The sequence below is a fragment of the Rattus norvegicus genome, chromosome 3, assembly GCF_021556685.1.
Source record: "Rattus norvegicus strain SHRSP/BbbUtx chromosome 3, alternate assembly SHRSP_T2T, whole genome shotgun sequence".
Classification (NCBI taxonomy): domain Eukaryota; kingdom Metazoa; phylum Chordata; class Mammalia; order Rodentia; family Muridae; genus Rattus; species Rattus norvegicus.
Genome location: NC_141536.1, coordinates 99,060,780 through 99,084,590, shown reverse-complemented (window position 1 = coordinate 99,084,590; position 23,811 = coordinate 99,060,780). Strand labels below are relative to the sequence as shown.

Below are 23,811 nucleotides of genomic sequence, written 5' to 3'. Positions count from 1 at the left end.
GGTTTCAGGATTTTACATCTGAATCTGTTTCATGACTTATTAAGAAAGTGTCTAGACAGTACGCATAATGTAAGTTTAAGGTACTAATAAAATATCTATTTTTCTGAGTGTTATGAAGGTAAGTAACCCGAGATGATAAAGTACAAGGAATAGATTTCAGCAGCCTGGGGCATCACCATTTACCATCTATGATGTTAGGTAAGATCTTATCCTCTGTGTTTGTATTTTGATTTTGTTTGTTTCTTTGGTTGATTGGTTGGTTGGTTGGTTTGGGGGGTTTTTGGTATGTAATGGGAAAGTAACAAAGAAGGATTTGGTAAAACAGTGCTGACTTTAATATTCTGAAGGTTGAAGTCTGCATCCACCTTAGCTCTGAGTGTAAAAAGCATAGATCATACAAACTTACTTTCCATGTTTATCATGTCAATGCTTTTAGCAAACAAGAAACAGAAAATCCAGTTGTGGGAGAAGAGGCAGACAGGGGCCACCCCGATGGGCATTTCTATAGAGTTAGAGATGGGGTCATCTGCTGGGATGGACTGAGCAAGTAGCTGTGCTCACTCTTCCCACAATCCACTTGTTCCAGCTTTGTTTTCAGACTAGCAGTGGGATGCCAGCTACAGTCTTAATGGGCCTTAAATCCATTCCTTACTGTGTCAAAAGGATGAGCAAGATAGCTTCTCCTGCTGTTCTAAGGGCCTTCAAGACCACCTTTGCTTGACTATAAAATTGGTCATAAGCCAATTCATGATGCACCAGCCAATTTGACCTAGAAAATAGATTCTGGGTGACTCAAGTTGGTAGAACCCATGTTTGAAATAAAGTTGGATCCTTGAAAAATATTAACCACAGAGTAGAGAGGGACCCTGCACAAACAGGGAGTTACATACTGTCAAGACAGAAGAGCAAGGTGAGTCCTGCATGGTGGTGTATATGGTGTCTATCACCTGCAGCATCACCACTTTCTCTGTGGGGGGTCTCGGTAAGATGTAGGTTGTAATAGGATTTGATTTTCAGAGATAGAGGTAAAGCAGGCTTCATGAAAAAGATAGCAAACACTGTATATGATCTCTATGTGCTGTCCATCAGTCCATAGCTGTTCTTTGTGCTTAATGTTAAGTCTAACTTGGCTTTAAGCTCTGGACCAATTGGATGGAGACCTCAGGCTTTGTCAACAACCTGATAGAGTGATAGTCTCAAAAAGGAGTTTTAAAAAAATCCTCTACTCAAGACCTAGAATCACAGTATGCAAGCTTCCTAATCACTTGTGTAGCAAGTTACCATAAACCTAACACCCCAGATAGCACAAACTTATTACCTTACAGTTTCAGAGGCTACAGTGACTTGTGCTGGACTGTACTCCTAGAAGGATTGGTTCTTGTCCTTCCCTCTTTTAGAGGACACTGCCTTCTTTGGGCTCCACTAGGACCCCAGTCGTTCTTTGCTGACTCTCTTGCCTCTTCTCTCAAAGACTCTTGGGATGAAATCAACCCCCAAGTCGTCCACAGTAATCCCTCTGACTCAGAATCTTTCAGTTAATATGATCTACAGAATCCCTTTTGCCCTGTGAGGCAACACAACTTCTGCAGACTGGGATATGGAGATCTGTTAGAGGATGGGGATCCATTGTTCAATCTAGGAACAAGAGAAAAACACAAGGCAGAGGTCAAAAACACAATCGCAACCACCATCCCCACCACAGCCCCTTAAGCTGGGGGTCTAACAGAGGCTGTTGGCGAATGCTGTAACTGTAGACCATCAACTCCTATCTATTCTTTTTTCTTAATTGAAAATAATTTTTATACAATATATTTGGTTATGGTTTCCCCTTTCCCAGCTCCTCTGAATTCCTCCCTACTTCCCCAGCCAACCAGATCCATCCTCTCTCTTTGCCCTCTTAGACTTCAAACAGTAGCCTACACTTAGAAATTATCCATTCCTATTCATGCCTCTGACCATCTATAGTATACCACAGGCTGACTTTCAATCACTTGGAATTTTAAAATAGGTACACGTTGTTTAAATGCACATAATTTTCTATTCCATTGTACTGTGAACATTTTAAATCGTTTGCTGAGTTTAACTTCAGTACACTGTGGTTTCGTTTATTCCTTCTCTTCAATGTAATTGGAATTCGTTTGTTCCAATCTGACCCAGATTTAAGGGTACTCTCAGAAATTTTAACAGTACAGGTGTGGGATTTGCTTTGCCAGTGGCCATCATGTACCCTTTGATGAGAAGCATGAAGTTCATCAAGTGATGACCATTTGGCTTGTGATCTAAATTTGGAGAGAAAAGAAAAAAATATATCCAGAGAAGTATTTGAAAGTTCTAGACTCCTGCAGTTTTAAGATGGAAACCTGCACCATGACCCTTTTTTTCTTTTTTTTTTTTTTTTGTGGTAGTTGGCATTAGAAGCTGGTCATTTGACTACTTAAAGGAGAGGTCTTGAAACAATGGTAGATACCTGCTTTTTCTTTCCTGTAAGGGTCACAAGTGGACAGCTTAGAGTTCTGAAATCAAAAAAGCAGGTTATAAAGTAACTGGTGGTGGACAGTAAACAACTGAATCAAACACTCCCAAATGGGTATACTAAATCAAGTTCTGATAGGAAGACATGCTGTTTGCAGAATATATGACTAGTACAAAAGTCAGGGAGTGAAATAACTATTGTCTTCTAAGGTGTTCCCTAGAAATCAAGTCTTTCTAGCAAATACAGTGCATTCAACATACTGCTATTCTGAGTGAGCTTGAATAATCATTTTAAATGTGGCATATCAGTATATTTGAGGAAGTTGCCTATATGTAATTACACTATTTTCAAAAATCAAATGCATTAGAATGTTAATAATAATCTCATCAGGGAAATCATAGTGCACAATTCACTTTGTTCCTTTTTTTTTTTTTTGACAGTTTGGGGACACTTGACAGCTCCTACTGATATGAATAGAAATCTATAAGTCTGAACCACCTTTATTTTCATTTTATTTTACATATATTTTAATTCTTGACAGTTTCATGCACATGAAATATAATCATACCCACCCTACCTCCCTCTTCCAACTCTCTCCACGTATCTCCATAGCATACCCCCTACTAGCTTCCTATCTTTGTTTCTAAAGATTTAATTTATTTAAAATTTTGTGTATGTGAGTGTCTTTTGGTGGGCATATGCACCTGAGTGAGAGTGTTCACAGAGGCCAGCCATATCAGATACCCCTAAAACTGGAGTGGTTCTGAGTCACCCAACATGAGTACTAGGACCTGAGCTCAGATCCTGTGCAAGAGCAGCAAGTGCTCTAAACCACTGAGACCTCTCTCTGTGTCCCCTCCTCTTTTTCCTTTCTTTTCAGATTTGTTTGTTTGCTGTTTGTGTTACTGATTTTGATAAGTCTAATTAGCACTGTCTGTATATGCGTGGACATGGGGCCACCCACTGGAGCACAGGAGAATTACCATTAGGAACATTTTAAAAAAAAATTCTCCATCCTCCTGTAGCAATCAACTGGCAAATGGGTCCTCATTAAAAGACAGGACTTGGAGCACACCTCTCCTGTCTATGCCAGAACTGGGGCTTGGCAATTTAATCTAGCACAAATAACCACAGCTGTGCGAATTCGTGAAGGTGACAGCCAGGGCATGTCCTGAAGAGAGCATTCTTACCCCCTTCCCATCCTCTCGCTTGTTCATTCTTTATAACCCCTCTTCCATTTCATTTCCTGAGTCACGGTAGAGGGCAAGGTAGTTAATACAAATATCCCACTTAGGGCTGAGCACTTAGTCTCTTCTTCACACTTCGCCCTTTATCACTTTGAACAGCTCTGCATTAACTGCTGCCCACTGCAAAAGGAAGCTTCTCTGAGCAGTTTATGAGTATTAACACAAATATTTAGAAGCCAATTCGACAACACGACCAAATAACTTACATACATTTTTTTTTTTAGTTCCCCGGCTAGGGACCTGTGCACAGTAATGGTGTTCTGAAATGGTTTTATAGAGGCACCTAACACAGTCTTGGGCACCTAGAAAAAACCCATAAAATAGCATTTGATTCAGAAGCTGCTTTAGAAGTGACATAACAGGAGATCACTTGGTTTTCAGTCAGTGACAAGCAGAAACATGTCCATGATATATATCTGGGAGCTCACTGGTGCTACAGTAGAACTCCTGCACCTCACAACCATGGCTTCCATTACTATTGAGACCATTTGCATTGATGAAGATAAGCTGATGTGGAGGTTGAAGAATTAAGGTCTAGAGACTGCCAGTTCTTCATGTGCCCCATGTTGGCTACAGAGTCAACCAAAGAAGGCCATATAACCACTGAATAACACAGACCCAACCCCTCCCTTCTCTGAAGATGACTGGTCTTAAGCTCAAATTTAGCTCAAATTAAATGGGAAACTTTCAGAGCCCTTCAAGCTTACAGGGAGCACTTTAGTGCCCGGTGAATAATGGTCAGAGCCCTTAACCTCCAGGATTCAATTCTCAAAATAATGATTCTTTAATCCTCACTCTATTTCTCAATGTGAGGAGTCTTGCTCTCATGCACTCTTAATCCACTCAGAGACAAGCAAAGAAATATCCTTAAACTGTAGCTTTCTAGATGGAAGTCTTGGCTCACTAATCAGAATCACACAGTCTGATGGAGTGGGGTTCACCAAAGCTGGAGAGAGAGCTTTGCTTTCAAGAGACAACAGCCTTTGCTTTGTAAGAGGTACAGTCCATCCACCAATGAGTGTCAAAGTTTCTTGTTCTTGGATATTATTTATATTTCCAAATATTGCATAGGTCTTAGAGCTCTAATCTAGGCCATTTACACATCAGTATTTACTTAGAAATTAAAACTGCAACATTTTATAATGTTGCTAATTTCATCTAAAAATAATTAAAATGTATAGCTATACACTTAGCAATATATTTGCATAAAAACTAATTTTTCTTTTGAAAAGAACTATATGCTTTTATCTTTTTATAAATTTATTATCTGAAAGACAGTTGTATTCTTGCATTTGACAAAATAATAGGGAAAATAGCCTGAAATAAAAGTATAGTTGGGAAAGGACTTACAATTCTGTAGATTATTGGTGCAGTTATGGAGGGTCTTTTCTAATAAATGAATAAATCTCAAAAATTAGTTAGTATATGCAATTTTAAACAAATTAGCTTTATATTTTAATACATAATTGACATCTCCCAAAGAGGGTCAATTTTCTTTAAGAGGATAGCCACTTGTAGCTGACCACTATCCAGTGGAAGCCCACACACCCAACACTATATTGGCAGCCTAAATTGGATTCAGTGGGCATTTTAAAAGAGAGGGAATACAAAGTTGGGAAGGGAGGATGGGGAAATGGGTTGAGGAAGAGTTACAAGAGGAGGGTAAATAAAATCAAAACACAACCTACAAAATTCTAAGCTGAAACAGAAGTCCATGGGGATAGTTTGCTTGTTGGTTGGCACTAGTACATTTTTTGTAGCTGTGTGCATTGCTCTATGGAAATCATTATTTTCTTGAATAATGCAGAGTTACCAACTGTTGACACAGTTCATTATAAATATTTTCAAATCACATTTGCTAATATCAATAATTTAATCAGGGGATCTTTAAGTGTTGAGAAGCTGTCAAAGCTCACAGTGGCAGATAATGTTTGCCAGAATTCTGGTTTTCACTTGAAATTCAAATTTCTTTATTGGCAATAAATACTATCATTTACATTGAAAATTTTATTTTTTCTTTTTGGAAAAAAATCAATTATCCAAGACCAGTTAGTCACAGGCTGTTTTTCTTGTCATTTAAAATGGCATTCCATTAGACAAGAGGCTAGTTTAGCTGGCAACTCAATTACACATAAATGTTTATCCTCAAGGGGGAAAAAAAAAAACACTAAGTGCTGATGTGCAACTTTGTGCTTCTCACCATTGTGTTTATAGGGTTAAATGATATCATCTTGAAAGTTTTAATGATAGATTCTTCTTTATTCAAGATATTTTCCCAGGAAAGAGACAATAAGTCATACTGACTTTTTGTTCTAAGGCCCCAGCAGTTTTTGCCTATCATTTTTTTCTCCACTATTAGTGCCAATATCAATACAATTAAAATATCAAATAATATCTTTGAATCATTATGCCCTTCCCAATTGCCTAAATAATTTTGAGTTCCCTAATCTGCTGATTAAACTTTCACAATTACCATTATTTATAGTATTAATCATTAATGTTTGTCAGTATGTTACAGGCATTGCTTTGTACTGATTATTCTAATTTTCACATATAAAGATATACAGAGACCCTAACACATTGTAGAAATATAAATTTCTTCATATATATTTTTAATTGTTTTTTGAGAATTATGTGTGTAAGTACTATATTTACAACCTTTTTACCTCTCCCTTTATCTCTAATTTCTCTTGGGTCGCTCTCCCTCTCATATTCATGATTTCTTTATCATCATCGTCGTCGTCGTCGTCGTCGTCGTCGTCGTCGTCGTCATTTACTTATACATACATATGTTTATATGACTACAACTTGCTGAATCCATTTGGTGTTTATCATATACAGTATGTCTAGGGATGACTACTTGGGACTAGAGATTCTATCAGAGGGCTTGTCCCTAGGGAAACTCTCTCTCCTCTCCCTGTAACCCTTAATTACCTTAATTATACCTTAATTATAATAACCCTTAATTATAGTATTTCATGTAGTAGTAGAGCTCCATGCCCCTGTCCATGTTAGCATGTCAACTGGTGTTGTCATCATTCAGGTTTAGGCAACCATATTGTTAAGAGTTCATAGGTGCAGCTTTCCTGTCATATAGGAATGACATTATTTACAGAAGATATCATTGTCTTTTGGCTCTTCCAAGCTTTCTGCTCCCTCTTCTGTACTGTTTTCTGGGGCTTAGGTATAGAGTTTGTTTTCTAGATGTATCAGGTAGGGCTGGGCACTCCACAGTCAGTGTTCTATGCATTTTGACCAGTGGTGGACTTCTGTGATAGTCACATTATGCTATAAGTCCCCATCTTCTTTTGATGAAGGATAAGAACAACATTTATCTGTAAAAATAAAGATAAATATTTAGAATGTATATGGAAATTATACTGTTTAGGAAAGTTGCAGTAGTGGGTTTTCCTCTAGGGTCCGTGACTAGCATGAATAATTGTTTATACTGCCAAGACTTAAGTGGATCTTAACTCCAATTGCCTGGCCATTGGCTAACCCTAAAGTATAAGTGCCATTACTACACCCTGTGGAATATCTCTTCATGCTGGCCATTGTTGTGGATCACAGGCTTTACAGCGGAGTAAGACTATTGATTGCTTTTCTCCCTTGACAGCTTGCATAGCACTGTCTAGTACTATAAGAACTAGTCTCCAGGGAAGAGGCTTCCAGGTCAGCTTGAGCTTCATTCCCCCAAGTTTCATGTCCAAAGTGTGTGGTATCCTCACCAATAGGGTCTGTCTTCAACTTCTGAGAGGTAACCAAGGGCAACTGCAATAGCCTGTGTAGATTAGGGAGTCTCTTGGACTTACTGACCAACAACCCAAAGACATGAAGCCAGGTTGAGGAAATTCTACCAATTATTTGGTTTCATGACTCTGCAAACTTCCTATTGCACAAGAAGTGACTTTTAGCTAATGAGTGACTCTTCTTGCTCGTTGCTTCTCCTGTATGCCAAGAACTTTGATGATGTGCATTATTTCAGAGGAGGATCTGGCCACTTATTTTTTTTTATTAACTTGAGTATTTCTTATATACATTTCGAGTGTTATTCCCTTTCCCGGTTTCTGGGCAAACATCCCCCTCCCCCCTCCCCTTCCTAGTGGGTGTTCCCCTCCCCATCCTCCCCCCATTGCCGCCCTCCCCCCAACAATCTAGTTCACTGGGGGTTCAGTCTTAGCAGGACCCAGGGCTTCCCCTTCCACTGGTGCTCTTACTAGGATATTCATTGCTACCTATGAGGTCAGAGTCCAGGGTCAGTCCATGTATAGTCTTTAGGTAGTGGCTTAGTCCCTGGAAGCTCTGGTTGCTTGGCATTGTTGTACATATGGGGGTCTCGAGCCCCTTCAAGCTCTTCCAGTTCTTTCTCTGATTCCTTCAACGGGGGTCCTATTCTCAGTTCAGTGGTTTGCTGCTGGCATTCGCCTCTGTGTTTGCTGTATTCTGGCTGTGTCTCTCAGGAGCGATCTACATCCGGCTCCTGTCGGTCTGCACTTCTTTGCTTCATCCATCTTGTCTAATTGAATGGCTGTATATGTATGGGCCACATGTGGGGCAGGCTCTGAATGGGTGTTCCTTCTGTGTCTGTTTTAATCTTTGCCTCTCTATTCCCTGCCAAGGGTATTCTTGTTCCCCTTTTAAAGAAGGCGTAAAACATTCACATTTTGATCATCCGTCTTGGGTTTCATTTGTTCTAGGCATCTAGGGTAATTCAAGCATTTGGGCTAATAGCCACTTATCAATGAGTGCATACCATGTGTTTTTCTGTGATTGGGTTACCTCACTCAGGATATTTTCCAGTTCCAACCATTTGCCTACGAATTTCATAAAGTCATTGTTTTTGATAGCTGAGTAATATTCCATTGTGTAGATGTACCACATTTTCTGTATCCATTCCTCTGTTGAAGGGCATCTGGGTTCTTTCCAGCTTCTGGCTATTATAAATAAGGCTGCGATGAACATAGTGGAGCACGTGTCTTTTTTATATGTTGGGGCATCTTTTGGGTATATGCCCAAGAGAGGTATAGCTGGATCCTCAGGCAGTTCAATGTCCAATTTTCTGGGATCTGGCCACTTATAACAAGAAATAAGTTCATTCACACCATAGTGTGTGCTTTAAAGGAAGTGATATTTACAGAACTTGTATCAGATGCAAGAATTTCTGTATTTTTTTATATTCCTTTTGTTTTTACTATCTTAACTAGAAGAAATGGGAACAGCTGTACCTGGAAAAACAGTTTCTTTTTCATTTTAATTTCTAAAAAAATTGTGCAGTATATTTTTGTCAAATTCTTTTCTCTCCCTTAACTCCTTCTAGATCTTTCTCATTCCCCTACCTACCCAACCTCATATACTTTTTATCTCTCAAACAAAAGAAAACAACAAAAGACAAAAAATGAAAACCAAAAGAGATAAACAATGGAAAGAAGGAAAAGAAAATCAGTAAGACAAAAAAAAAACCTACAACAACAATAACAACAAAAGCAAAAACCACACACACAAAATGGTTGTATTGACCCAACTACTCTGAGAATCAGGACTGCCCTGGGATGTGGTTGATATTTCCAGTGGCACTTCATTGGAGAAAACTAGTTTTCCCTTTCCCAGCAGGTATTAATTGCAAAAAGTTTCTTGTTTATGGGTAGGACTTTGTGTCTACATCCCCTTCCCGATGCTGGGGTTTGACCTGGTTTGAACCTGTGGAGGTCTTATGAGTGTTGTTATGTCTCTATGAGTTTGTTTGTGCATCAGCCTGAAAGATGCTATTTTGGGTCACCTATCATCTCTGACTCATAACTTTTCTGCCTCCTTTTCCATATAGATTTCTAAGCCGTGGGTGGAGGGAGTTGATAAAAAACAAAACAAACAAACAAAAACATTCCATTTAATGCTGAGCGTTTCAAACTTTCTAACACTCCATTCATTTTTACGTGTAGATCTCTCTGTTAATTACCAGCAGATGCAAGAAGAAGATCTCTGATGAGGGTTAAGCAAGGCACTGACCTATGGGTATAGAAAAATGTCATTTCATTGCTATGTTTCTTTAGCAGAATGAGAGTTTAGGTTTTCCTCTTGGCTCATGACCTATCTAGCCTTGGGTTCTTGGCCCCTTCAGCAGTGTCGGGTGTGAGTTTCCTCCCATAGAGTGTACCTTAAATCCACTTAAAAAAAATGGCTGACTACTCATATAACATTTGTGCCTGCCCCAGGATACCTTGCAGGCAAGTCTCAGAGTTTATATCTGAGTGATACTATTGGTTACTTTTGTCCTCTGGTAGTGTGCAAAGTACCTTCCAGTGCCATGAATGCTAGTCAGAAGGAGTGACAATTCTACTTAGGCTCCAGTTTGATTTCTCCATTTTTGATGACATAAATACATTGTGTCTTCACCAATAGGGTCTTCCCATTGGATTATGGAGAGTAAATAACAGCCTTGGTAATTGTCTGTGATGTTGGGGGGAGATGAGGCCTACGGGACCTCTTTGGCCAATGACTCAACAGGAAAATAGTTTGTTGCAAAAAGCCCAAGACAGCCCATTAACAAATTGTCCCCCACAGAAGGTGCAGATGTTAATAGGTATTAGTCATAAGTCCCTACTAACTAAGTTTTTGATAACCTCATACCTGAATACTTATTTATATCACTTACTCCCTCCTCAAACTCTTCCTCGCCCCTCTCTCCAAAATTCATGGTCTCTAATTATTATTATTTCTCACACACACACACACACACACACACACACACACACACACACACACATCCTACTGAGTCCATTTATTGTTGTTTATATGTTGTTTACATGTTGCTCATCTGTACATGAACATGATCACTTGGGGTTTCTCTCTGCAGGCACTGACTACCTAAAGCTTTTCATCTAGGGGTGGGACAATGTGGAATTCCCCTTGTCCACATTGGCATACCACCTGTCATTGTGATTATGCTGGTCTTATACAAGCAACCATACCATTGAAATTTCATGACTGTATTTCCCCAAGTGTGCCTAGAGGACACTATTTGGCAACAGGCATCCTGAACTTCTGGTTCTTGCAATCTTTCACCTCCTCTGTGGTGTTCCCTGATCCTCAGGTGCGTGGTCAGCAAGATCCTTTAACTGTTCTTCTCTCTAGACTGTGTATCTTTTTTTTTTGAGTTGTTTCAGTGTGTCTCCTCTCTGAACCTGAAACACCTACAGGGCTGACAGTCACAGCAGGAAGCTAAATTAATCCTTTACATCTACATCATTTGGAGCTTTGGTGACTATTTTTATAGCCTGTGGTAGAGCCAAGTGTGTATGTGGAGCAGACATTTGCTATGTATAGTGATGTGGAGTAGAAAAGTTAACTATTGCAAATCACACAGACTACAGAAAGCAGCCATCTGAGTGCAACTCTAATCATTTCTCAGGTGGATTCCATAACCTGCGTTGTCCCCTTAGCTCTAGTTTTATCATCTGGCCTGAATGAAGGATCTGGTACCATCCAGACCTCCCAGGACCTTGGTGGCAGTGTGAGATTTGAACATTATTATGGTTTTCTCTGCCTCGTGTTGTGGAACCTTCTGGAACTGCACATGTGATGGCAGGGGTGAGAATCCCCTAACCAGCTGTTCGAACGTGCTTTCCTTTCACCTCTCAGATCAGCCTTTCTCCTCTTAATATATTCCCAAAACAAAGACAATCATCAGTCATCAGGGCCATGTGGTCTGTCCACTGCGAGGTCCTTAGCTGGTCTCACGTTAGCCGATTTCTCTTGTGCTTGTGGAACTGCGTATGATAGTAGTGTCAGCCTCCGCATCTGTGAAGGTAATTCATGCTACAGCACCAGCTGGTTCCTGCAAAGGATTCAGTACAGAGAAGCTATTTCCATGTCAGCTCTGCAGCCTCCAAGCCTTCAAACCTGACAATGTCCTCTTGGTCCAGTTCCATGCTTCTCCAAATATATGTCATGTCCTCAGCATCTAAATTAGCTTTCATTCTTGACTTGTTAGCCTAGTTAGTGTCTGCTAAAGGATGCCTCCAATATACTTAGAGACAGTAGCTATGACAATAAACACCAATATGTCATTTGCTTTATTCTAAAGAAGACAGGGCAATGTTCTACGTTCATACCTTTGCCCACCCAGAACAGTCACTCTGCACTGTCTCACGGCACTTGCAAATGCCTCTGTTGTAGCATTCATTGCATTGTATTATACAATAATGATAAATTTTACCACAAAATAAAAATGTAAAGAACTGGCTTATGCACTCCTTAAAGGCAAGGACTGAGTCTTGTTCATTATTTGATTTTTAGTATGGATCTAAACATTAATCAAGTGAGAATAGCATTTTTTAGTGTAAATGTGATATTTTTACTATGGTATAGGTGGCATGTTCATGTCTTAACAATATAATCTACTGATACACAAGCTGTGACTCAACCTTAAAATAAGAAAAAAATTAACCTGAACTAGCTGTTGATATGTCTGTTAGTTGAAGAAAGTGTCTGCACTTCCTAACTTTCTCTACCCTGGGCATCAATGGTTAGTGGTCTCTCCTATTCTCCTTCCAGCAACACTGAAGGAACTAGTCTCACAGACAATGATCCGTTGGGCCCAGGAGAACCAAATCCAGGATGCAGAGCTGGTGAGGATGATGTTCAACCTCCTCCGGAGACAGTATGACAGCATCGGGGAGTTGCTACAGGCTCTGCGGAAGACCTACACCATCAGCCAGGCCTCTGTGAACGACACCATCAACCTGCTGGCTGCCCTGGGCCAGATTCGGTCCCTGCTTAGTGTCAGGATGGGGAGAGAAGAGGAGCTCCTCATGATCAACGGGCTAGGGTAGGCTCTCTCACCAAGTGCTGTTCTCTGGATAGAATTCTCTTCCCTCCTTGTGGTGGTACATCTTGTCCTATGTAGTATGAGGTACCAGACTGCCTGTTGTTCAAGGTGAATGAACATTGCCAAAAGAAATGAAGAGAATCCGTAGAAACTCTTGTGAAAATAGCCTAAGTTGGGCGATGGAAACAAATCCAAAGGAGATGACAATATAATTAATCTGAGATTGAAACAATTTGAGCTCTGGAGCCTTTGGCTGTCCCCTTGGGATTTCTGAGATAGTCCCAGCCAGCCCCGTTTTCTAGTTCTAAACTACAGAGTGATTTTGTTAGTTCTGTGAAACGCCTTAACTTACAACAATATCCCACAGGTCTGCCTCGCAAACCGTGTCGACGATTCATGGCAACGTAGGGGCCAGGAGGATTTCCTTTTATTACAGGAAAAAACATGCGGCAGAAAGGTTGCCTGGCCAATCCACGATTTTACATGATTAAAACCAAAAGCAACAGTTCTCTCACCATCCTTGAGCCGGCAAACTACAGAAGCATCACTAAGAACCAGGAAACTGTTTCAGATGAGTGTTAGGAAAGAAAGAATGTGTGTGTGTGTGTGTGTGTGTGTGTGTGTGTGCGCGCGCGCGCGCGCGCGTGCGTGCACATTCCCTAAATTAATTTGCAAGAAAGGAAAATTCTAATAGATATTAAGAGGGAGTAGAAATAGGAGAGAAATGGGCTGCAGAAATAGCCTCTCCCCCCTCCAGCCTAGTTCCAGGCAAAGGTTCCATTTCCAGGCTTTTGTTTGCCTAAGCTTCATTGTATGGATTTGTGTTGAGTAGATTAAAAGCTCGGTGGTTGTTATATGTTCGTGCCATTGCCTTTTGAAGTCTGGTATCCACAAACTCCATGGTATGGAATACAAAATGCCTTTAAAAGGGATACGCAGGCCTATCATTAAGAAACAGAATATAAAGAGACACGGGTGTAAGGGGAGAAAAGAAGTTCCTGGGTACACAAAGAAAGAGAGATCCAGAGATTTTGGTGGTCTTAGAATGTATTATAAGCAAAAGAAGGAGGATGAAGGGAGAATTGTTAAAATATCATTAAAATAAGCATTTTAGAGGGAAAACACAAACGCTTAGAAATATTCTGTGCTCTTTTGGGCCAGTTAAACAACAACAATTTCATATGTACTCCATGACCTAGTGCCTTCCTATTTTTCAGTCTATCACCTCAATGTGACTTCCTCCACACTCCGTTTGTGTCTCGTTCCTGAATCGTCACAACAAAAAAACAGCAGATACTGAACTCTCTCTCTCTCTCTCTCTCTCTCTCTCTCTCTCTCTCTCTCTCTCTCTCTCTCTCTCTGCTTTCTTAGGGACATAATGAACAACAAGGTGTTTTACCAGCATCCCAACCTTATGAGAGTCCTCGGCATGCATGAGACAGTGATGGAAGTGATGGTGAATGTGTTGGGTACAGAAAAGTCACAGGTAATGCTGTACTTAGCCAGAAATTGACTCTTGGGGTGGGAGTCCATAATAGACTTACTCTGTTATGTGTTGTCTGCTTTCTCCCTTGGATTACACAAAGATTTTTACAGTGCCAAAAGGGTCCAAGAAGCAGGGCAGTGCTGCTAACACGGGGTACCGCTGAGCATTTATACCAGTTTTCCTAAGACCAGAATTCTAGAGGCACAAACTATACAGGCTTTCTTTCTAACTCCCTTCGTGTCTTGTGCTGAGCTAACTCTCTTACCCAGGCCAGGACCACCTGCTTAGGCTTGTGGCTGCCCACAGTGGGTGGGGCCCTCCTACATCAATTAATAATGAAGGCAATCCTTCATAAACATGCCAATAGACCAACCGAATCTAAGCAGTTCTTCAACTGAAGTTTTCTTCATAGATGACTAGGCTGAGTCAGGGTGGCAGTTAAAGCTAACTGGGACAAGTGATCTTCAATGCAGACATCTCCAATACTGTCAAGCGGGAATATAAAGGAAGAACAGAATCAATCTCTCTCTCTCTCTCTCTCTCTCTCTCTCTCTCTCTCTCTCTCTCTCTCTCTCTTTCACTCTCTCTCTCTTTCTCTCTCTCTCTCTCTCTCTCTCTCTCTCTCTCTCTCTCTCTCTCTCTCTCTCAGTGGTTGAGGACACATACTTGGCAACATGTTCACAGAAACAGGGCCTATTGCCTTTCAGATGTTCTTAACTGTTGGAGGCACCCATGGCCCAGAGGACCCAAGCTTTAATGGACCAATGGTTCTTGATTTCTATGATCCCCCTACTCTGTTTCTGGTTTCACCTTTCAGAGTTCTGCTCACTCCAGCTGGAAACAACTGCAGTGTGGGGCAGGGTCATACACTTTCATGGGACATATAAGGAAATAGGTTATAACTGATGGATGTTTTCCTTTGAAGGGAAGATCTTGGGGCACGATAGTCAATTTCCAATATTTTCAGAAGCCTCGTTCTTAGGCATTCTGTGTTCTGTTCCTCCTACGAATGTCTTAGGGGGAAGAGGTGTAAGGAAAAACTTCATGTTCCAAACAGTTCATAGCTTCCGAGACTTCAACCTCAGATTCCTTTTTAAGATTCAACTGTTCATGAAGGCCGCGTGACAGGTTCGCCTGTCTAATACTTCTGTGTCTGCCCACAGATTGCCTTCCCAAAGATGGTTGCTAGCTGCTGCCGCTTCCTTTGCTATTTCTGTCGAATTAGCCGGCAAAATCAGAAGGCCATGTTTGAGCATCTGAGTTACCTGCTGGAGAACAGTAGTGTGGGCCTAGGTATGTGTGGCATGCATTATAGCGTCTACCTTAGACCCAGGCATTTATTTCACTCTTCCCCCTGACTACTTAGGAGAAAAAGGGAAAGACTCCACATGTACGCTGTGGTCCATGTAAGTGCAAAAGCAGTGCTGGCCTGTTCTAAAACCAAATGCATAAAAACAGTCTGTGCTCCCCCCTGTCTGCACAGGTATTGAAGCAGCTGCATTGGTGACTGAGTCACTGTCCCCTCTCAGGTCCAGCAGCCTGTGCTTTATAAAATGCTATCTGGAACTGAGGCTGTAATCTGAGGGCAACATCTCTCCCAGCCCACGCATCTGATCAGTGAGCAGAGCTCTTAGGACCAAGGCCATGCATCCAAGCTTGCGGCAGGATTCATTCCTGGCCCACCAGCCAACCAGCAAACACTGCCCTTAGCAGCATAGCAGACTGGCCAAGAGCAGCTATGGAAAAACAGCTTGATAATGGATGTGGACAAATAGTAGCTCATCACCACTGTGAGAAAAGCAACTCACGCTGTTGCCTGACTCGACCAAATGAACTGTGGAATACACAAACTTGAAATCTGAAATCTCAATTTGTTTTGTTTTTTGTTGTTGTTTCGTTTATCAAATGCAACCTCAGGCTATCTAAATCCGTCTCCTCTTCCTCTTCTTTCTCCTCTTCTTCCTTCTCCTTCTTATAAAATATCATTTGAAGTTTTTTTATAATTGTAGTCTAGGAGCTAAACAAACAAAAATAAATATCACAGACAACATTAGCACACTAATGTACGAATTCCTGCAGTTGTGGACTATTTTTAAACTCCAAGTGGTAACTCCAAGATTTTCAAAGTTATTTGAGCCCAGACAATGAGGGAACCTGTAAGTCTTTTGAGTTTTCACCAAATGGAGACCCCAAGAAGTTTTGTGTTGCAAAGGTTCTCGAAACAACGTAGTCCCAACTCATTCTATACAGTGATTTTGTGTTGATTAGTATACTCAACCTTAATGAGTGTGAAATTAAAGGAAAACAAATGGGGCTTCTCTAAAGCCCGAGCCCTCTGAAAACAGCAACACGGGCCAGGTTTTAGTGTATTTGCTGCCCTCTTGTGTCCATGTTTGTGCACTGCAATCTCAAATCAGACTAGGATAGCCTTAATACTCACTTTCTTTTTGCCTCCCCATCTTTCTTAGCATCCCCATCAATGAGGGGGTCCACCCCACTGGATGTGGCAGCCTCCTCTGTGATGGACAATAACGAATTAGCACTGGGCTTAGAAGAACCGGATCTTGAGAAGGTAACTAGTCATTGGGGAAACAACATGTTTTTCTCCTAACTGAATCGCAGCCACACGGGGAAAGCAAGCCAGTGTCTAGGTTTGTATTCAGATCCATTTCATACTGGTGAAAATGTGGTATAATATGAGAGCCTGGCGCTACTGTAGTCATGCATGATCCTGTATGAGCACAGATGGTACCACCACGGTCATACAGGATCATGTATGAGCAAAGGTAGCCAGCTTCTTAGACATGAGAGTGTGGGCATTTGTGTTCTTCAAAGGTGGAGGTCCATTCCGCCTGTCTACATGGAATATCCCTGGATGCCTGTGGTTCCTAAAGGAAATGTCTGTGTGACCTAACTCATGAATCCACATATGAAAGAAACCTGACAGGAAGGTGTGAACTCAATATGCTGCCCACTACTGGGATTCTGAATGCAGTTCCTGATAGTGGAGATGACCAAGCTGGTCTACCCAGGGTTAATAAAGGTGCAGGGCTCCCTGAGTTAGAATAAGCACTCTAGAAAGTTCTATGTTCTCGATACTGAGTATTGTATACATCTTTACTAGGGGTGTTGCTTTTGTGAATTAGTAAATTTATAATAAAGAAAACAACCATAGAGTGCTATAGTGAGACTTCAGTAAGTATCCGATCGGAAGTCTTTCCACCATGAATTATTTGCCTGACCGGATGGCTGATAAAATTAACCACCTGTGTACTAAATGTGAAGAACAACCTTGATGGGGTTGGAGGAGAGTAGTAGAGGTCAGAGGTCATCCACACTCTGTACGGTGAGCAGGTTTGAGAGCATAAGGGGAAAAAGCTGTCACTTAGAGAAAGCAATGACAGGGATGAATTGAGGTGTGGGCCCCCAAGACATGGTTATCCCAGAGAAGAGAGATGCTAAGTGACCCTGCCCCCAAGTTATTTCTGATTGGTAAAAAGCAGATGCCAACAGCCAATAGGTGGGCAGAAGAGACATAGGTGGGGTTTAGGCTTCATGGCCTTGGGGTCAGAAGAGGACCAGAAGGGGAATAAAACGTGCAGGAGGAGGAAAGAAGCCACCATGGATTAAGAGTCAAGAGAACATGGCCCTGATGGGTTACCCAACTGGAGTTAAGAGCAGCTCAGATGAAACATACTAAGTAACAACTTAGGGTATCACTCAAAAGTAGATTCTAATAACATAGAGGCCAGGCAGCTGCTTAAGGCTTATTGTAATATAAAGGCTGTGTGTCTTTTATCCAGGAACTCGATGACCAAGGGTAGGGTAGAAACCCTGGGTCAGGATTAAATAAGATGAGCAGAAGCTTGTGAGCTGTATTGTTGGGGAAACATGCCCTGAGTGTTTAGGGCTTAGCCAGGAAAGCCCACATCCAGCACAGTCAGAAAGTCAAACTTGGCAGAAGCACAGAGTACATGGGAGTGTGGTGAGAAAGGTGATGGGAATGGCCAGAGATTGGACTTTATTATAATTGAAGTTCACTCCTGTGACCCTCAGAACAAGTTTTATTGTTAATGGTGGCGGCAGCAGTAGTGATGGTGGTGGTGGTGGTGGTGGTGGTGGTGGTGGTGGTGGTGGTGGTGGTGGTGGTAGTGGTGGTATTGCTCAGAAGTTATGGAAAGGAAATGGAGATGTGGAGATTATGTCATGTCCTCAGTGCCACAAGGTAACTAAATTAGAGTTTAGCTCAAGAGGCCATGCTTGTTCTAATTATATTACTGTATCTCCCTAGAGAACCACAAGAAATAGAAACCACGAAGGGCTCCAGCAAGAGAGCAACACAGTATGTTGTATGGTTTAGAAGGCTCCAGTAAGGAAATTAACTGGATAGAAACAAGACCTGGGGCAAGAAAAATTGCCAAGAATTACCTTCAGTAATCCAAGCATGAGTGGGTGCTGACTTCGGTTAATATTGACACAGCAGATGTAGGAAGTGTTTGAATCCTGAAGACCCAGGGAAGACAAATAGCAACTATTAACCAAATATTGGGTTGGCTTTCTTTTTTTCTTTTTTTTCTTTTTTTTTTTTTTTTGGTTCTTTTTTTCGGAGCTGGGGACCGAACCCAGGGCCTTGCGCTTCCTAGGCAAGCGCTCTACCACTGAGCTAAATCCCCAACCCCTTGGGTTGGCTTTCTTGCAGACAAGCCCAACCCACAGCTTACAGGTCACACGCAGCCAAAGTGGGGTGTGAATGCAGTTCAACACAACACTTCATAAACTTACAATATGAGGACATTTTGTTTTGCATGCTTGTAAATTAATTGCAATGGTTCTTGAGGATATACTTTGTAAATAACTATGTCCTATTCTGATGTAAAATTAGACACTCCTATGAGTACAGGGCATGGCACAGAGGGGTTTTGGGGTTCCCAGATGTAAATGTCAACTGGGGATCTGGCTATACAGTACTTACAGCTCAGAAAGGTCTTCTGAGCTGCAAACAGAGATCATGGAGGGAGAACGAAGCCCTCTGGGTAGGTGAGATCCTTGCAGAAATGTGTCAGGGCCCTGAGGGCCACTACCACCTAAGGAAGTCACACACACACACACACACACACACACACACACACACACACACACACACACACTCATCAACTAAACAACAGAAAGAACAGCCAAAGAGGAATGAGGAGACCTTAGGAAAACATCTGAGAAGCTGAGGTGAAAGTTTATTTTTAAAATCCATTGTCTTCTGTTCCTACCCAATAGTATAAGAAGGCTCAAAGAACTTGGGTTGAGAAGGCAGGGGATGGGGGACTGTCATCTTAGGATGAAACTATCTAGGCATCCATGCTCCATCTATTTTAAGTGCCACACAGATAAGAGGATAATGTTACCACTCATATGCCCCTGGCACAGCCATGGCGGAGATCTCTCGGCCGACTTGTAGATCCATGACTGTGAAGATGGGATGTCAATTACCCACTAATAATTTATTGAAGTTCTGTGTTACCACAGCTTCAGATGTATTTAACCAATAATAGGCAAGAGCTATCATCAATCAGGCAGAGTGCACGCCTGTGTGCGTGCCACTTATTTCTAACCGGGCACATTTACTTTGAGGTATAAGGGTATATTCATCTTCTGGGGCCTCTGTAATAAATGGCCACAGACAGGGTGACTTAAACACCAGACGTTAATTCTCTCAGTTCTCCAGCCTGGAAAGCCAAGACCAGGTGTTATCAGACTTAATTTCTTCTGAGGCCTCTTTTCCTGGTTTACAGATGGCTACCCTCTTGATGTGTCCTACAGGGCCTGTCTTCTGCATAAGCACCCTGCTGCAGCTTTGTACAGCTCTTTCTCCTTTTGATAAGGACGCCACCCTGGAAGCCCCCTTCCTACTTAGCATCTTCTTCACAGGTCTTACCTCCCATGATAACATTGTGATTTATTGGGGCTTAGAGTTTCCGTGTATGAAGTTAGGGTGACACAATTCAGCAGAGGAAATGTGAGTCGTTTGCTCTATTTTGTCCTTCGGGGTCTTTGCAATACCCAGGAAACGTTTTAAGTGATAATATTTTAGGAGAGGACAAAAATATAAGCAAAAACATTTTAATCATTTATCAAGTCAGTAGGCATTGCTACTGCGACTAATTAAATCCCTAATACATCAGTAAAGAAAAGCCAAAGTCAAGGAAAAGATCTTTATTTTAATTATTTTTTATGGTTGCCATATAAAGAAATGTGGTTTTTGTGGGATGTGTGCGTGCGTTTGTGTGTGTGTGTGTGTGTGTGTGTATGTGTGTGTGTGTATGTGTGTGTGTGATTGTACTTTGTTCCTTTTGTCCCCCTCTTGCTGGTCTCCTTCCTCTTCCCAAATAACCACCCCATACTGCTTTTAAGACATATATTCTATTACCTCTGTTCTTGTTCCCTCTTCTTCCTTCACACACACACACACACACACACACACACACACACACTCACACACTCACACACACACAAATGTACATAAATTTATATTTAAACCTACCTCCTACATATGCAAGAAAACATGTGGCATTTGTCTTTCTGAGTCTGTCATTTTTAACTTGACTTTATAATCTACTCAATAGGAGAAGGGTCGATTTACTGAGCTTTTCAAATATAAGTTTGTCAAGCCACTGATAGCAGAATAAAGCTAAAAGAAATCAGATGTGACTTAAAGTTAACTTTCAGCAGCTCTCACAACTGCAAGAGTAAATAAAATTAGTTCATTTCCCTAGGTCTCATAGACTTGTGATGAAGGGAACACCACTTATTGCCTACACACACACACACACACACACACACACACACACACACACACACACACACACTATGACACCCATGGATTGCTTACATAAGAACTGTTCCTGCACTAATGTGTTTACTTGTGATCTCAGCTCCTAGTGAAACCTACTTCAGCGAATGTTTTATAAAAAGGGTTCGTGAGGCTGCAACAAGGCAGTATTGTGTATTTTGAGTTCTGTACTTTTGAAAGGTTACTGTTTGATGAAGACGCTGAGCCATGAGTGGGATTGAACATGCTAGGAAATGGGACAGACGTGTGCTGAGAGGATCCATGGAGGAGACTGACGCTTACCTCCCTTTGCCATTGGTTTTGTTTGCAGAGCACAGTGCCACAGGTCTTGTTTGGAGCAGTTGGACAATTGCCTGAGTTTGATTTGAAGGATGAACAGTGAAGAGGGCTGTTAAGTCCTTTAGCATCTCATCTGTCCAGACAGGAGTCACATCTCTTAGAATTGCACAGAACTCCTGCCCACGGGCACTGATCTCAGGGGCCAGTGAAATGTTTTGTGCTTATGGCCCTGAAAACTCTGCCTCTTCTGCCTTCTATTGTCTTCTCCCCAACATTTTAGAAACAAAATGAAATCTGAGATTCTAGCAAAATGGTATTTATACTAATAAGAAAAAATTTGCTGAGTTTTGGGTACAATATATTATTATTTATTTATTTATGTATTTATTTATTACTACAAATTATAAATTTTATAAATTAATCACTTTTTACAACAGTAAATATATGACTCTTCGATAAAATATTAACTGAGTACCTAGTTATGGAAGACCCTAGGAATTACAAAATAGAGCAGATACCACTTCCGACTTTTATACCCCACTAATGTAGCATACTAAATTTCCTCTCCTCCCTGTATACATAAAATATCGAAGTCAAAAGCAGAGGAACAATTAAATTTTAAGCAATAGTCATTTGCTGGTCCCTGATTTCTGGTGAAAAGTAGGCAAAATCTGGAATCTTGTGAGATCACTGACTGAGATCTGTGCCTGGTAATCTAGAAGCAAACAGACCATTGCCAATCTAACCTGTTTCTTTCTGGCAATCACACCCTTAACATCTTGACTTTTGACTTTAAGTGGCTATTGTTGACTCAATGCTTGAGTCAGGACCACCCTCCCGCCCCCGACTACCCAAGTACCATTGTAAAGACCTTACATTACCAGGGTCCAGTGAACACAGCCCGTCTCGGTGCCATGGAGGGTTCTCTCATGCCACAGAGGGCTCTCTCGTTATCTCTTTATAAATGCTTAAAGGTTTACAAACTATTCGGACTTAAAAATAAATAATTAAATTTTTCAAAAAGCAAGACCTCATGTAGCACAAGGCTGCCTGCAAGCTCTCTGTGTACTTTGAACTCCCAATCCTTCTACCTAACCCTCCAGCATGCTTAGATTGTAGGAATATGCCAACCCAGAGCTTATGTCAACTTCCTCTAACTGGAGTTGGGGAAACCTAGAAACTGACGGTTTATTCTCACAGAGGTTACTCTTTGATTACTTGCAAGGAAATGTGGACTGCAGGCTCTGGTCCTAAATCTATGAATTATTTACCTCAAAGAAGTGGACGCTCTGTGATGACCTGGGCTCTTGGATTATCTCTTTTGCTAGAGAAAATGGGCCTAAGTTTTTTTTAAGTTTATAATTATTGGTCAGGGGGAATATTGGGGTTCTCTCTACCTTCTAGAGATAAGAAATTTCCAATTCTCAGACATGCAGCTCTCACAGTTGTCTTAGAGGAATTTTAGCATATCTCTTGGCTTTAAATGCATTGGGTTTTTCTATTTTTCTTGTGATAAGATGCACACTTTCCTGTTTTCAAGTGTACAGTTTGGACTCACGGAAGCCTTTTATAATGTTCTGCAACCAGTGCCACATTCACCTCCATAGCTCCTTCCATTTCATCAAACTAAGCCCTGCCTGTATCATGGTAACTCCTTGTTCCTCTCTCCCTGGAGCTCCTGGCAGCTGCCATTTTTCTTTCTGCCTATACGGTTTTACTGCCCTAGTGACCCGAGTTAAAGCCACACAGTATTTGCTCTCCATGGCTCACTTATCTCATTTAAGGATCTTTAAGGATCACCCATTACCTGGACCTGCTCTATAAGAAGCCCTTTCCTCTCGCCCAGTTATTCATTGAGACATGCTTAGCTTGCTTCTATATTTAACAAGTTAGGAACAATGCTGCTGTGAATTTGGATTATACAACTGTCTATCAAGGTGATCTGTAATTTTTGTATATAGGGCCAAGAATGAAATTACTGCATCTTATGGAAATTCTATTTTTGTATTATTTTCTTAAGAAGCAACTATCCTATTTTCTATGGTGTCTAGTTTCAATTCTTTTTACTGGTATTTGCTCAATGTGGTCCAAGTTTTCTCTACTTAAATGTATGTTCTTTTCATTTTATATTTATTTGGGTTTTTTTTTCAGTGTAACCGTCACCCTGCTGCATGTACATGGACACTCACTTTTGCACTATTCTTGGCAGGTTGTAACCTACTTGGCAGGTTGTGGTCTTCAGAGCTGCCCCATGCTTCTGGCCAAAGGATACCCTGACATCGGTTGGAACCCCATTGAAGGAGAGCGTTACCTGTCCTTCCTGAGGTTTGCCGTCTTCGTGAACAGTGAGTCCCATGTGCCCCCTGCCTCTCAGACCCAGGCTAAGATAACTATGGCTATATACACAAAAAGAGCACCCTTCACTTCTTCTGTCATTCAATAGAATAGATTCTAACTGTGGTTGGCAACTGGCAAGAGAACTCTCAAGAAAACAGGCCAGACAAGCATCAAGGGGAGAAACTAGTGACAGATCCGGCAAGAAGCTCACTGCGTGCATGGGCTTGGACTTGCCTTCTCTCTGTACCTCCTCTCCTCTCCTCTCCTCTCATTTTAGAGTTAATGAGCATGCGCCTCCAGGACTTTAGACTAGTCTATGAGTAG

The 23,811-nt window shown here is 41.3% G+C and overlaps 1 protein-coding gene across 3 annotated transcripts in view; it reads left to right on the top strand.

Moving 5' to 3' along the window:
• Positions 1-23,811, top strand: part of Ryr3 (ryanodine receptor 3) — a 553,860-nt gene that overhangs the window by 368,771 nt on the left and 161,278 nt on the right. For all 3 annotated transcript variants that reach the window (XR_015684544.1, XR_015684543.1, XM_087655160.1), the window contains exons 39-43: positions 12,271-12,544; positions 13,916-14,030; positions 15,194-15,323; positions 16,499-16,602; positions 23,360-23,495. Coding sequence is in view for 1 of the 3 variants with exons in the window: in XM_087655160.1 (XP_087511286.1) it covers positions 12,271-12,544; positions 13,916-14,030; positions 15,194-15,323; positions 16,499-16,602; positions 23,360-23,495 (759 nt within the window). In the remaining 2 variants the exon portion in view is untranslated. The remainder of the gene's footprint in view (positions 1-12,270; positions 12,545-13,915; positions 14,031-15,193; positions 15,324-16,498; positions 16,603-23,359; positions 23,496-23,811) is intronic.